This window comes from Zea mays, chromosome 9, assembly GCF_902167145.1.
Source record: "Zea mays cultivar B73 chromosome 9, Zm-B73-REFERENCE-NAM-5.0, whole genome shotgun sequence".
NCBI classification, from domain to species: Eukaryota; Viridiplantae; Streptophyta; class Magnoliopsida; order Poales; family Poaceae; genus Zea; species Zea mays.
In genome coordinates, this window is record NC_050104.1 from 97,880,655 (window position 1) to 97,895,410 (window position 14,756).

The following is a 14,756-nucleotide window of genomic DNA, read 5'->3' on the forward strand; positions in this document are numbered from 1 at the left end:
TTGCCAGCATATTTAGGGTTCCTAACGGTTTTAAAGTCTTTTAAAAGATAGAAGATGATTTTATATTTGGAGTTTTAAATTATCTTTAAATTATATCAACTGTTTTTATATTTCTCTCTCTCTCTCGTATGATCTACATTTGTATCAGAAATATGTTACCCATGGAAATGAAGGCCTTGCAATTCGGCATGTCCGCATGAGGACCAGGAGGTTGAAGCGAACTGTTGCGCGCCCCTTATTTCTTGCCGCCGTCTCTTCCCACAACCACTCTTTCGCTCTGAAACAATCCACCTGAGCTGCACCAAGGAGCGAGTCGCAAGACCCTCGCTCTCGCTCGCTCCTGCTCCTGCATCGTCGACCTAGATAGCAGTGTCAGATCCAGCGCTCGACCATGGCGGCCGCCTCGGCGTCGCTCGAAGACCTCAAGAACGAGAACGTCGACCTCGTCAGTCCTCCTGCCTCCGTCTATCTCCCTCTCCTCCCTGCCTGTCATAGTCATGCAACGTAGTTGAGATACGAGATTCTGCGGGATCACGTGTGTTTGCCATTTCGTGGCGTGGGTTTGCAACAGGAGAGCGTCCCGATCCAGGAGGTGTTCGCCGTCCTCAAGTCCTCGCCGCACGGGCTCACCTCCACCGATGGCGCCAGCCGGCTCCAGATCTTCGGCCCCAACAAGCTCGAGGAGAAGAAGGTCTGGTCCTGAGTCCTGAGTCCTGAGTCCGATCAAGAACTCGTTGTCGTTTTGGAATTTATCCACGATAGATCTCACGAATGTGATACGAAATTTGTGAATCATTCTGCGCAGGAGAGTAAACTGCTCAAGTTCCTGGGGTTCATGTGGAACCCGCTCTCCTGGGTCATGGAGGCCGCCGCCATCATGGCCATCGTCCTCGCCAACGGAGGGGTACGCCGCGCGATAGACGTGCATTTACGTTACGTGTAGGTGTAGCGCCGGCTACTAGTAGTAGAGTGTGAATGACGCATGCGGTGCGTGTGATCTCGATCGTTCGTGCGCGCAGGGGAGACCGCCGGACTGGCAGGACTTCGTCGGGATCGTCACGCTGCTCTTCATCAACTCCACAATCAGCTTCATCGAGGAGAACAACGCCGGCAACGCCGCCGCCGCCCTCATGGCCAGCCTCGCCCCACAGACCAAGGCACGGTCCTGCGATCCGGCGGGGTTTCTTTTTTGTTGTTGCACTGCATTGCATTTACGCGTCCAGGCGTTGTGTTGCAGGTGCTGAGGGACGGCAAATGGTCGGAGCAGGACGCGGCGATACTGGTGCCAGGCGACATCATCAGCATCAAGCTCGGCGACATCATCCCTGCGGACGCGAGGCTGCTGGAGGGCGACCCGCTCAAGATCGACCAGTCGGCGCTCACGGGCGAGTCGCTGCCCGTCAACAAGATGCCCGGCGACAGCATCTACTCTGGCTCCACCTGCAAGCAGGGCGAGATCGAGGCTGTCGTGATAGCCACCGGCGTCCACACCTTCTTCGGGAAGGCCGCCCACCTCGTCGACAGCACCAACAACGTCGGCCACTTCCAGAAGGTCAGTCAGTCATATACAAACACCACTGACCAGTGTGTGATCACACCATCGTGTAATCCTCGCCGCCGTGGCGCTTTGGCGTACGTGCAGGTGCTCACGGCGATCGGGAACTTCTGCATCTGCTCCATCGCGGTCGGGATGCTGGTCGAGATCGTCGTCATGTACCCGGTCCAGCACCGGCAGTACCGCGACGGCATCGACAACCTGCTCGTGCTGCTCATCGGAGGGATCCCCATCGCCATGCCCACCGTGCTGTCCGTGACCATGGCCATCGGGTCGCACCGGCTGTCGCAGCAGGGCGCCATCACCAAGCGGATGACGGCCATCGAGGAGATGGCCGGCATGGACGTGCTCTGCAGCGACAAGACCGGCACGCTCACCCTGAACAAGCTCACCGTTGACAAGAACATGATCGAGGTGCGCATCTGTCTTTCCTGTCTGTGTACCCTATACACGTGAACAGAAGAATCAAATGTGCGTTTGGTTTCAGCCGTTTGTGAGGGATCTGGACAAGGACTCCGTAGTCCTGTACGCAGCTCGAGCATCCAGAACTGAGAACCAGGACGCCATCGACGCGTCCATCGTCGGAATGCTCGCGGACCCAAGGGAGGTATGCGACGTTGAACCCTAGTCTGACTGACTGGCAGTCTGGCACACATAAACCAGTGGCGAATTCATGGATCTCACGATGCATGCCATGGCATTCTCACGCAGGCCCGTGCCGGCATCCAGGAGGTGCACTTCATGCCGTTCAACCCCGTCGACAAGCGCACTGCCATCACCTACATCGACTCCGACGGGTCATGGCACCGCATCAGCAAAGGTGCCCCCGAGCAGGTCAGCACCCCTCTTCTCTTCTTTTCTCATGATAAAGAGACGACTTTGTGCCTCCAACTTGTACGTACTTGCGTGCGTGCCCCCGTAGATCATCGACCTGTGCCGGCTCCGGGAGGACCTCAGCCGGCGGGTGCACGCCATCATCGCCAAGTTCGCGGACCGCGGGCTGCGCTCGCTGGCCGTGGCGCGGCAGAGGGTCCCCGAGGGCAACAAGGACGCGCCGGGCACTCCGTGGCAGTTCCTGGCCGTGCTTCCGCTGTTCGACCCGCCGAGGCACGACAGCGCCGAGACGATCCGGCGCGCGCTGAACCTGGGCGTGAACGTGAAGATGATCACCGGCGACCAGCTGGCCATCGGCAAGGAGACCGGGCGGCGCCTCGGCATGGGCACCAACATGTACCCGTCCAGCTCCCTGCTCAAGGACGGCGACACGGGCGGGCTCCCCGTGGACGAGCTGATCGAGAAGGCGGACGGGTTCGCGGGCGTGTTCCCGGAGCACAAGTACGAGATCGTGCGGCGGCTGCAGGGGCGGAAGCACATCTGCGGGATGACGGGCGACGGCGTGAACGACGCGCCGGCGCTGAAGAAGGCGGACATCGGGATCGCGGTGGCGGACGCCACGGACGCGGCGCGGGGCGCGTCGGACATCGTGCTCACGGAGCCCGGCCTCAGCGTCATCATCAGCGCCGTGCTGACCAGCCGCGCCATCTTCCAGCGGATGAAGAACTACACCATCTACGCCGTGTCCATCACCATCCGGGTGGTGCTGGGCTTCCTGCTCCTGGCCCTCATCTGGCGCTTCGACTTCGCGCCCTTCATGGTGCTCATCATCGCCGTGCTCAACGACGGCACCATCATGACCATCTCCAAGGACCGGGTGAAGCCGTCCCCGGTGCCCGATGCCTGGCGCCTCCAGGAGATCTTCGCCACGGGCGTCGTCCTCGGCACGTACCAGGCCCTCGCCACCGTCCTCTTCTTCTGGGCCGTCCGCGACACCGCCTTCTTCACGGTCAGTAAAAAGCTCGGTCCTGATCAGTCTTGTGACACTAACTAGCCTGTCTTGGTGTGCAAATAATGCAAAACGCGATTAATAATGCAGAATACGTTCGGGGTGCACCACATCGGGGACAGCACGGAGGAGCTGATGGCGGCGGTGTACCTCCAGGTGAGCATCATCAGCCAGGCGCTCATCTTCGTGACCCGTGCCCGGAGCTGGTTCTTCGTGGAGCGGCCGGGCCTGCTGCTGGTGGCCGCCTTCCTGGCCGCGCAGCTGGTGGCGACGCTGATCGCCGTGTACGCGCACTGGCCGTTCGCCCAGATCAAGGGCATCGGCTGGGGCTGGGGCGCCGTGATCTGGCTCTTCACCATCGTCACCTTCTTCCCGCTGGACGTGCTCAAGTTCGGTATCCGCTACTTCCTGAGCGGCAAGCAGTGGAGCAACGTGTTCGACGGCAAGACGGCGTTCGCCAACGAGCTGGACTACGGCAAGAGCAAGCGCGAGGCGCAGTGGGTGATCGCGCAGCGGTCGCTGCACGGGCTGCAGCAGCCCGAGGCGTCGGGCCTCTTCAACTCGGCCGACAACAGCAGCAACGACTTCGTCGAGCTCTCTGAGATCGCCGAGCAGGCCAAACGCCGAGCAGAGATCGCCAGGTATGTCGTCGTATGGGTTGCCGCGCATGCCATGCGTGGACCAAGAGCTGTGACTCACTCGATCGCTGCTGCACGCAGGCTAAGGGAGCTGCACACGCTGAAAGGGCACGTGGAGTCGGTGGTGAAGCTAAAGGGGCTGGACATCGACACCATCCAACATAACTACACAGTGTGATCATGCCATCGATTTGGGGAGGAACCTTTTTGTTTTTTGTCTTTTGATTTTTTTTGGGGGGGGGGGGGGGGGGGTAGGGGAGGAGGAACTGTAGGATTCAGTTGTCTAGGTGAGATAAATAATTAACTTGAAGAAATGGTAGAATTTGTTGATCGAAGGGTATGTTTATCTGTCGCATAGCTGAACAGTTCCAAGGTTACTGCTAAAGCCATGCGGTTAGGAGCTTTGTTCATATTTATTTGCTTGTTTAGGCAGCTCTAGTATTTTTCTCTTAATTAACGGCATACAAATAAAAGCCTTTTTCAGCCTGAATTGCATTCGGATTTCATTCCTGAACGTTCATTTAAAGCGGGATTTCTTTTTTTGCTTTCCATTTTCGGGATGAGATTAAATTGTTCCAATTACCTTGCGGGAGAATGTTTACTAGTACAAAGGAAACCCCAGAAGTTTATCAGTATTGATATATATATATATATATAAAAAAGAAAGTTTAGATGTGATATCAAACTGGGATGGTATAGATTAGTCAGTAGTACATCAGCTATCTCATGTAGTGTTTTGCTTCCCTTTAGATGTGATACCAAAGTGTAGAAAAATCCATGGGTATGCTTCAGTGTGACGACTAGCAAGGCCGTGCATGTGGAGTTATTGTCGAATTGAATGGATGGATGGAGCAGACGCCCTCTCTCTGTCAACGAAGCAAATCCAGCGTGCAGCAGCTCTTATCTGATCTCCTATGCCAGCCAGGTATTCAATGGGAATGCAAATAGTATCCAGAAGACATTAACATCAGCATGAGTTGTTGATTTCCAAGTGGGGCTGGCATCACGAAGCATTTCTGAATAATCGATCAAATTCAGCATGGAAAGCAACTGATCATGCTATCATGCCAACTCCAACGGTTACCCCTAAAAACCAAAAAAATTCTCCGGCCATTATATTAAGAAGATCTTTTTACGCAGGTCGAGAAAATCTAAAAACCTCTGTCCATCCATACATAGTGGCACCGTAGCTCATGTGAGAAACGACCGCGATCGAGACCCAGATTTAGACCTGTGCTTTGGCGTGGGACAGACGAGGGTTTTTTTAACCACAGCCTGAAATTCGCTCCCACGGGAGTCGAACCCAGGATTTGAGAAGTGCTACTTAGACCACCTAACCCCACAATGTATATAGGAGCACAGTTTTTCAACGACTCCTAAAAAGTCCATATATATATAAAGGGAAAAGGAATATTCCATTATGGTAGTATAAATATTGTATGATTTTTTTAAAAAAAATAAAAATGACAAATAAATGGTAAATCAGCGAGTTATAGTTTATAGAAGGAGATATAGAGAGAATGATTAAAAACGACATGTAGATGGAGGGAGAGTATTTTAAGGAAAGGCAATAAAATATATAGATAAGGAGAATGGTCGGAGACAGCTTCAGGGTCATCAAGATGGCATCCTAAGGATTACATGTAAAGTTTTAGCTCATCGTCAAGAAGAAAATGCTTCAGGTAGACAGGCATTTCAGAGCAGCAGAGCATGTTCGTTTGGTTTTAATCTGTACTAGATTCTACTGTTTTTACAGTGTTTTTGTCGCTATGGATTGCTGCTGCAGCAGCCCAAATATCCAACTTTAATCCGAGGTGTACAACCCCCAACTTAATTTTAAATGCACCTTAAATGAAACGCTGCATTTTAGTTTCAAAGACTTGATGACGTTACTCACCACCATAGCTGCACAAGTGACATGACCTTACCTTCAGGCTTCAGCCAGTAATGCTGTTCTCGTTGAGATGAGACTGTCAATACTCAGCAACAAAAAGTATCAAACAAGGCCAATAAATAAGTTCAGACCATAGCCACCTCATGTCTCATAAGGTCATTTTGTCCAAGGTCTAAAATAATGAAACATGATTCTCTTGTACCAAATAAGAACAGCTTCTGGTGGCAGTACAATCATTATCATGTTCCAATAATTGACACCTTTTTCTTGCCTATTGGGCTATTACCTGTTCAACAGATGCTTGCCCCATTGTCAACAGACTGGACTGCTTCATGGCCACAGCCAGCGGATCAAAAGTTTGGAATAAAGCAACTTGTTGTTGATATGCAGAATTAGTGAAGTATATGCAAGTTTATTCTGATTTGGGTCATAAAAAATGATATAAGTTAGGACTAGTTTAGCAACTCCATTTTCTAAAGTGATTTCTATTTTTCCCAAATAAAAAATAAACTAATTTTCCTTAGAAAAATGAAAATCCAATGAAAAAATAAGGTTGTCAAACTAGCCCTTAACGACTTAAATCATTTTTCAGTTTTATCGAAGTACGACAAGAAGCAAAATATCGCAGCAAACCAAAGTGCTCGGGTACCCATGTGGAACCCAAAGCTCGTCATTCTCAAATTCTTTTAAATAGTGTTGGACAAACTTTGATCTGTACAGAAGGGACCTAAAATTCTAAGGAAAAGAGTGTTGTTTTCTTTCACTTCTTTGTACAAGCAAACCCACAGGAGACAACTCTTTTCAAACCAGAATTCTCTCTCGATCCAACCAGCAACCGGCAGGTTGGAACCGTCATCCTCTGGCACACAGCTAGGGTGATAAAGTTACTGATAAACATCGTCCAAGTTCATCAGCATGTAGCTGTGATCTTCGACTGATCGGGACGCCTCAACAAGGAGAATGTTTTAGGTTTGGGGAAGGTGGCTCTACAACCCTCAGTGTCCCTCCGAGCTCCACAGGGACTAGAGGGACAAGAGAGTGGAGAACATCAGTAATCAGCGGTCTGTAACTTGGTTCTGGTTGCACACATAGAACTGCCACTGCTGCCACCTGCATAGGGACAAGATAGTAATCAAAATAGTTGGGAGGATAAATACATCTGAAATGAAGACCATTAACAGGCTATCGAAACAGTACTTGGTACAAATGCTTTGGATCCATGGTGTCCCTGATCACTGGGTCAACTATGTTGGGAAGTTTTGTTCTGTCAGTCAGCTGCGGCATGGCCTGTTTGTCATTTTTTTTTCAGCATGTCAAATATCAGCACACAAAGAAACTGCATTTGACTCCTTAAATGTTAGCACTGATCGTGAAGTTGATGTTTTTCTAGTATATGATAAAATAAAACTAAGATGCAATAAACATTGCGTGAAAATGAGGGTTGACAATTGTCCATTACTACTAAAGTTCCAAGTTGAGGAATTTGACTTGATCAGAGATATACTATGTTTAGTGTAACTTTGTGTGCACCGTACCCACGTCACAATTGATTGGCACTGAGTTTGACTCATCTTCTCGACAGGCTTCCTTCCCATTAGTAGCTCAAGAAGCACCACTCCAAATGCATATACGTCACTCTTTTCAGTCAGCTTCCCTGAAATCGACACAGTAGCTGAAAGATACGGGATGGAAGTAGAACTTCACTGTCGATAATGAAGTTGTTTATGTATGTGAGTCGAAGTTGACAATTAAGCTGACACAATACCATCTAATAGGTACTCAGGGGCCACATAACCCAAGGTCCCAGAAAGCTTCATGCTTCCCTTGTCAATGTTCCCACTGGTCACTGCAAGACCAAAATCTGAAATCTGCACCATGTGGGCAAAGAAAAGATATGAACTTCCACAAATTCAGCTGTTTCACAGCACTGTGAAACGAAGAACAGTACGAATAGTGAGTTGTACTTAAAGAAAAAAGGGAAGCGTACCTTAGCATTGAAGTCAGAATCTAAAAGTATGTTAGATGACTTCAGATCCCTATGGATCACTGGTGGACTGCAGTGCTCATGGAGGTATTCTAATCCCCTGCCCAGTTTGAGTAACCAGTGCAATGTTATAAACTACTGGGCAGCCAATCATCAGCACCTCAATTTTAAATTCATCTCAAGGAAAGTGCAGGGGTAAAATCATAAGAACCTGGCCATGTCGAGTGCGATCTTCATCCGGATATGCCAGGTCAGCGCTGATCCATGTGAGGCCCCTGAAGATAACCACACATGAAAAGGTTCCCAGTACGAAGATCTCAAGAAAGAGCTGCGTCCATAAGCAACAAAGAGAAATCATAGGAGACACTGTACCATGCAGCTGTGTGTCCAGGGATCCCTTCTCCATGAGCTCATAAACAATGTAGTGATTCCCCTCGTGAACACAAAAGCCCAGCAGGGACACGATGTTGGGGTGCCGAATCCTGCCAAGCAGATCCAGCTCATTCTGCCAGCAACCGCAACCGAAGCAGTCAGGACAAGAACAAATAACCCCTTCGCCAGTTACCAATGGCCAACGGGCAAGTATTGACACCTCGAATTCCTTCTCGCACTCAGGGCCACCTCCCTCCAGCCTCTTGACCGCCGCGGTAACGCCGCCATCGAAGACTGCCTTGTAGACGCAACCGAAGCCGCCTACGCCGAGCACGTTGCTCTCACTGAACTCCCCCGTCGCCGCCTCCAGCGACGGGTACTCGATCATCGCCACGAGCCCCTTCCTGCTCGTCTTGAGCGAGTTGAACTTGCTCAGGATCGGCGCCAGCATGATCCCCCTCGCGGTGTCTGCGCAATGTAGAGGCGAGCGGTCCGTGAGCAGTTCAGGAATCTAAGAGCCAGCCTGCCCGCCGCAGCCCAGAAAAGTGAGCCAAGACCTGCGCTCTTGCCGCGGGGCAGCCGGCGGGACCGCCGCCACAGGATCCACGCGTAGAGCGTGGAGAGGATAATCGCGACGATGGCGATTGAGGCGAGGATGGAGGCGATGACTAGCTCACGGTGGAAATGACGGTGGCGCTCCACGATGATCACTGCAGACACAGAAAACATGCAGGTCAGGAGACAGTTCAGGAACACCAGCTGACTCCACAGTCCACAGTTGCTGCTTTTGGGCGTGGAAAAGATCAGGTTTTTGAAACGGTCTCACTTTTTCCCTTGAAAAAAAGTGAATTCTTTAGAAAAATGGAGTTACCAAACTATGTTTCAACTAAAAACCGTCAGTCGGAAGAAAAATGGAGTAACTTGATGATCATTAAACGCAGCTAATTTTCCGCAACGGTCCTCTCTCTCTAACTTGAACGAAATCGCAACCTTTTTCCATGAAAAGAACATTTATCCGGTGAGCAAATTGCGAAAGAAAAGGAGGTCTGGATAAAACCGCTGCTCTTTTTGGCCATTTTCAGTAGAAACAACAGCTTCTTCCACTGCAGCTGCTCGAGAAACAGTCTGCAAGTTTTCATTAAGGAGGGGGGAAAAAGAGATCCCCACTCCCAAAAAAACGAAACAAGAAACCGCAGAAACAAAACCAGAAATAACCAGAAACGCTTGCTCCATCTGATCCCTGGCAACCGGCCGGCAACCTACCGACAGGAGGCGGCGCCGGCACCGCCGGAGCGACGGGGGCGGTGCCATTGGCGCCGGCGGCGCGAACGTGCCTGGTGACAGGCGCCGTAGCGCCCGGAGACGACGGCGCGGCCCTTCCGTTTGCCGGGGAGGGGCATGAGGACAGCAGCAGCAGCAGGAGGAGGAGGTGGAGGAGGACGGCCGGGACGGAAGAGCGCAGGGACGGCAATGGAGGTGACAGCAGCCTCATGCTGCTCCGTACTACTCCTCGCCTCTCCGGTTAAAGAGCCAGAGGAGAGGAGAGGAGATCCCTGCCCCCAGGAACACGAGACTTTGTGGCTTTCCTGCAATTGGGCACGCACGCACGAGCGAGAGAGAGACAGCGCTAAGCTCCTCTCTCTCCTTATAAGTTTCTTTTTTTCTCTTGTGATTGCGAGCACTCTGGTATGGGTATGGCAAGTTGGCAACGCTGTGTGCGCAGAACAGTTGAGTTGAGCTGCTCGGCATTTTATTCTGGGGGGGTGGGGGGTGGAGACGGGGAGGGAGACGCTGGCAGAGCGGGGGTCGCTTGGCAGTGAGAGTGGCCATGTGCGGCGGTCTAAGGAAAAGGACGGATCGGGAGTGAAGATGATATGATCATATGAGACTGCGAGTGCGAGGGGGTCGTTCGTACGGTGGTGTGTTTGTACAGCTTTTTCCGTGGCCTCGGTTGTTTGGTAGCCCGAATTTTTTGTATTTTAGCTATTTTTCGGAAAAAAATTCACGTTTAGATCTTAAAAAATTTTAATGTCATTTTTGGACCCTTTGCTCGGCGCCATAGCCTATGGCGCCGAAGTAACACAGCTCGGCGCCATAGGCTATGGCGCCGAGGTCGTGTTGCGTTGGCACAACCCAGACGCGTGGCGTCGACGTGGCACCGAGCTCGGCGCCACAGATCTTGGCGCCGAGCTCGGTTGTGTTATTAACATATTTGTTGCAGACATGAGCACAAAGCCCAGCTAGCCCACTTGGTGGAGCATAAGGCTTCTAACCTTGTGGTTGTGGGTTCAAACCCCACAGTTTGCATTTTTATTTGGTTTTTTTGTTTATGTCGCTGGTGTGTCCGTTCAAATTTATTTCTCACCTATATTTTTTTATCTTTGTCACTACTCATTTTTTAAATAACTCATTAGGTATATTTTTTTTCTTAATCATTCATTGGGAAAGCGGCTCTTGCAACCCCACTGAAAAAATAAAAATTTTCAGAGCGGGGGTGTGGGGGCCGCTTTGCAGTGAGAGTGGCCATGTGCGGCGGTCTAAGGAAAAGGACGGATCGGGAGTGAAGATGATATGATCATATGAGACTGCGAGTGCGAGACGGGGTCGTTCGTACGGTGATGTGTTTGTACAGCTTTTTCCGAGGCCTCGGTTGTTTGGTAGCGGTACATGTACGTCTATCTTGGCGGCTTCTTGCTCGGCCAATTGCCATTTCTGCGCCTCGCATCGCATCTCCCGCGCCTCCTTTGAGATTCCTTTGGACCTGTCATCAGCTCACAGCCGAGTGAGCGCGTGCGTACGACTGCGGCAGGCCCCTTCGTCTGGGTCTCCCAAGCTCTCTCACGTGACTGGTGACCATCCACGATTGTGCAAGCATTTGCGAGCTCCCACTCCTAGGCCCAGCCCAGGGTGGGTGGTCACCTTCACCTCACTTGTGTTTTTTTTTTTTACTGCTGCTATCAGCTTGACTGACCTGCTGGCCCGAGCAGCAGCAGCGGTTTTGCAGCTTTCAATGGCTCGTCCTGCCGGCATTATTTCCGCACGTCCATCCGCCCGCCACCTCCCCCGGGCCGGGGAAATCAATGCGCATCAGTTCTGCCTCTCCGGCGAGCCGAGGCCCACCGGCGGATACCCACCACCACCGTCCACCGCCATCAAGGCCGACGGAACCACTGCACTGTGCAGCGCACGCACCACGCGGTGGGCCTCTGGGCCGCCCGTCGTCCTTCTCTCGCCCTCTGTGTGTGCCTGCTGCTTCCTCCTCGCTGATGTAGTTGATACGATCCTCTCTCCGCCTTCCCTGTCTGTCCTGGCTATAGTGCCTAGTGGTGATGGTACTTTTGGTCTGGTGGCGCGGCAAGGCAGCTAGGCGAGGTCAGCTCGGCGAATAGCCGCCCCCTCGCCGTACTTGGATTCTGGAATGTCGCGTCCTCCGTCGTCACCTCGCGTCTGCAGCTTCCCTGCTACTGTTGGTTTAGAAAAAAAAAACTCGATGGACAAGAATTTCAGTGTTATTTTCACTACCGGAATCGCAGGTTTTGCCGAGTGTTGTATTCTTTGCCGAGTGTCGCACTCGGTAAAGTTAGGCTCTCGGCAAAGAGCCCCTTTACCGAGTGCTGAACACTCGGCACAGGGGGCTCTCGGCAAAGACAAGTTTGCCGAGTGTCAAACACTCGGCAAAGGGCCGTCAGCGGCCGTCCCAAAGCTGTGGCCGTCAGTATTTGCCGAGAGCCAACTGCTGGCACTCGGCAAAGAGGCTTCTTTGCCGAGTGTCACATATTGGGCACTCGGCAAAAGACTCTTTGCCGAGTGTTACTATGATTTCATGTGTAGTTCTCTTAGGTTTCTACACATTGTGTCTCACAACTTTCTCCAAACATTCTACAATTTTTATCACAGCATGTACATATGATATCATGACACGTGGACAAGTTTCATTATTTTCTGAATTTGTTTGTGTTTTATACAATTTTTAAATATGTGGATGGCAAGTTCACGACCATGTTTAGTGAGCATGTTGCTCGAAGTTTCCGGTACGCTCCTAGAATCGGTCATAACTTATGGTAAGTAACATGAATATCATTTTTGCATGTACGGTTTTCCAAGTTTCGAGTGACCTACAGTTCAAATCTGAATTTTGCGAAAAAATTTAAATAAACGAACTAAATCTACTAGATATTGCAAACACAGTTATAATTGTCCCCAAATGGTACATGTAGGTCTACATAGTGTAGGAACAAACCACAAAAAGTTTGGTGGCCAAAACCAAAAAAAATACAAATGTACTTTGTCGAGTGTCAGATGGTGACACTCGGCAAAATATGTTTTGCCGAGTGCCGCCCAGGTAGGCACTCGGCAAAGAAGTGTGAAGTAATCTTTGCCGAGTGTCCCCTGGCCGACACTCGGCAAAGGATCCTTTGCCGAGTGTCGTCGATCTGGCACTCGGCAAAGCTTATTTTAAAAATAAAAAAATCTTTGCCGAGTGCCAGATCGCGGGCACTCGGCAAAGAAGGAAAAATATACTTCCGCCCGGCTCCTTTCTTCTTCTTTCTCTCCTCACTCTCTCTGTCTAAGCGCAGTTCGCCGCCGCCACCCTAAACCGCCGCCGTGCCCACGTGCCGCCTCACCGCCGCCTCACCGCCGCGCCGCCTCACCGCCGCCCGCCCACGCGCCGCCGCACCGCCGTCGTGCCCACTCGCCGTGCCCACGCGCCGCCTCACCGTCGCGCCGCCTCACCGCCGCCCGCCCACGCGCCGCCGTCCGCGCCTCCGGCGTCCTCGCCTCCGGTACGTAATTGAAGAATGGATTAATTGTGTATATGGATATGGATATGGATATGGTTCTTCTAGTTTCCACTACAAATAAACAGTAAACATAAATGTGTGGATATGGATACGGATATGGTTTTTCTGTTAATTAGTTGTAGAAATTAATATTAGTTGGTGATGGTGGATATGGATGTCGATTAAATGTGATTGTCGGCCATCGTGCTGTTGATATATGTGTGGATGTCAGCCATTGTGTTGTCAGTTTTATTTGCAGGTTTTGGAAACCTCCCCGTGCAGGGGAGGTGCTGCCGAAATGTTGTATTGACAGGCTTATTTATTTTTTTGCAGAGGTCTTCCTAGCCGTTGCGGGTCTGCCTGCACCGCGTCGAGTCGCCACTGCACCGACCTGCCACAGCCCCACTAGCCTGACTCTACCGCCACCCTAGGTATAACCTCTATTTCTGCATCATGGTCGTAGATCACGTAACCCAGTTAGGCGTCTCCCGTTCGAAAGAGATACAGTGTAGATATGCAGATCTTTGCATATCTACAAATGTATCAGTTTCGAATTGTCCACATTTTTTGGATAGCCCGCGGTTGCGTAGATGGTGTTAGTTTCCATGCTCTACTCCGGTCCGAGAAAGAGTTTCGGCGTCACCTCCCTGTTGTTCTCCGGACAGTACACTCTCCCTGCCAGGACGTGTATCCGGAGAACAGCGGGGAGGTGCTGCCGAAATTCTATCTCGGGTCGGAGTAGAGCATGGAAACTAACTCCATCTACGCAACCGCGGGTGGGATTAGGACCTATCCTCACCTATTAGAAGGTAGGAACGTAGTGTACATGTATTACATGTCTATATTAAACTATACTCGGTTATATATGTTAGAGGATGAAGGACCGTGAGTGGATGTACACGGGCCGCGTTCGACGTAATGATGTCACCCCAGAATGGATTAGGAAGACCGATGCTTTCGTGGAACGGGCATATGGCGAAGCTGCTAAAGGAGCTAGCCTAGTCCCTTGTCCGTGCAGCAAATGTGACAACCGGAAAAGAAAACCAAAGAAGGCCATGGTAGAACATATTTGGAAGAATGGATTTACGCCGGACTATACTCGGTGGATCTTCCATGGTGAAGCGCATCGCACGAGAGAGGAGGTGGTGAGACAACGCGTCGAGGATTACGATGCTGATGCCGGGGTAGTGTAACACCCGGTTTTAAAGGACAAAGCCGGGTGCATCTCATACATGCGCCAAAGAAGACAACATATATAATAACAGAGGGTATAGAGATAAATGTCATAATAATCAGAGTATTTATTACATAGCGGAAGACTTATTACAAAATAAAGATAAATATAAAACGAACTAAGGATCGTCGGCGCCAATGTCGACTGAGAAACGCCACCTAGATCAGATCAAACTCCTCGCCTTGTAGCTCCTCCTGAACCACCTGCTCTTCTCCTGTGGGGGGGGTGTGAGACAGCAAGAGTGAGCTCACATACGTTCATCGCTCAACAAGTTGTGGGGAATAATGTGGCATAAACTCACCAAAGGTGGGAGTTCATGTAGTGTAAGGCTAATCAATGGAATAAAGGCTGAGGCTGAGCATTGCTTTTATAAGTTGGTCAAAATTTTATTAGCAATTACTAAGTGTAAGTAAATACCAAACCTTAATAATAATAAAGAACAATAATAGTAAAAT

At 50.8% G+C, this 14,756-nt stretch overlaps 2 protein-coding genes across 4 annotated transcripts; one reads left to right on the plus strand and one right to left on the minus strand.

Annotated features, from left to right (window-relative positions):
- Positions 1 to 327: 327 nt before the first annotated feature.
- Positions 328 to 4,531, plus strand: LOC103638716 (plasma membrane ATPase 4). The gene is made up of 11 exons (XM_035962610.1): positions 328 to 445; positions 572 to 691; positions 806 to 904; positions 1,020 to 1,157; positions 1,238 to 1,552; positions 1,643 to 1,969; positions 2,043 to 2,162; positions 2,267 to 2,389; positions 2,478 to 3,398; positions 3,489 to 4,039; positions 4,118 to 4,531. The coding sequence occupies exons 1-11, from the start codon at positions 392 to 394 to the stop codon at positions 4,212 to 4,214; spliced, it is 2,865 nt and encodes a 954-aa protein (XP_035818503.1). The 5' UTR covers positions 328 to 391; the 3' UTR covers positions 4,215 to 4,531.
- A 2,019-nt stretch (positions 4,532 to 6,550) lies between these two features.
- On the minus strand, positions 6,551 to 10,128 carry LOC100217243 (putative protein kinase superfamily protein). 3 transcript variants are annotated; one of them, XR_558205.3, is made up of 10 exons: positions 9,550 to 10,015; positions 8,844 to 8,996; positions 8,507 to 8,754; positions 8,287 to 8,419; positions 8,126 to 8,189; positions 7,918 to 8,014; positions 7,696 to 7,798; positions 7,435 to 7,584; positions 7,128 to 7,217; positions 6,551 to 7,040 (listed from the first exon to the last, which is right to left on the minus strand). XR_558205.3 is itself a non-coding variant. In XM_008659984.3 (10 exons), exons 1-10 carry the CDS (start codon positions 9,776 to 9,778, stop codon positions 6,879 to 6,881), a joined length of 1,398 nt encoding a protein of 465 aa, XP_008658206.1. In that variant the 5' UTR covers positions 9,779 to 10,128; the 3' UTR covers positions 6,551 to 6,878. The 3 variants fall into 3 exon arrangements, 2 of the variants coding, with proteins under 2 accessions (XP_008658206.1, NP_001137070.1); XM_008659984.3 differs by having other exon boundaries at positions 7,466 to 7,584; positions 9,550 to 10,128; NM_001143598.1 differs by having other exon boundaries at positions 6,560 to 7,040; positions 7,466 to 7,584; positions 9,621 to 9,957.
- Between the last annotated feature and the right edge of the window lie 4,628 nt (positions 10,129 to 14,756).

Bases quoted from the DNA above. Each gene is read 5' to 3' on its own strand.
- LOC100217243 (XM_008659984.3), bottom strand. From the start codon at position 9,778: ATGAGGCTGCTGTCACCTCCATTGCCGTCCCTGCGCTCTTCCGTCCCG. The intron at 8,755-8,843 runs GTCTTGGCTCAC...TACATTGCGCAG, and splicing joins GCCCCGCGGCAAGAGCGCAG to ACACCGCGAGGGGGATCATG. The intron at 8,190-8,286 runs GTACAGTGTCTC...GGTTATCTTCAG, and splicing joins CCTGGACACACAGCTGCATG to GGGCCTCACATGGATCAGCG.
- LOC103638716 (XM_035962610.1), top strand. From the start codon at position 392: ATGGCGGCCGCCTCGGCGTCGCTCGAAGACCTCAAGAACGAGAACGTC. The intron at 2,163-2,266 runs GTATGCGACGTT...ATTCTCACGCAG, and splicing joins TGCTCGCGGACCCAAGGGAG to GCCCGTGCCGGCATCCAGGA. The intron at 4,040-4,117 runs GTATGTCGTCGT...TGCTGCACGCAG, and splicing joins CGCCGAGCAGAGATCGCCAG to GCTAAGGGAGCTGCACACGC.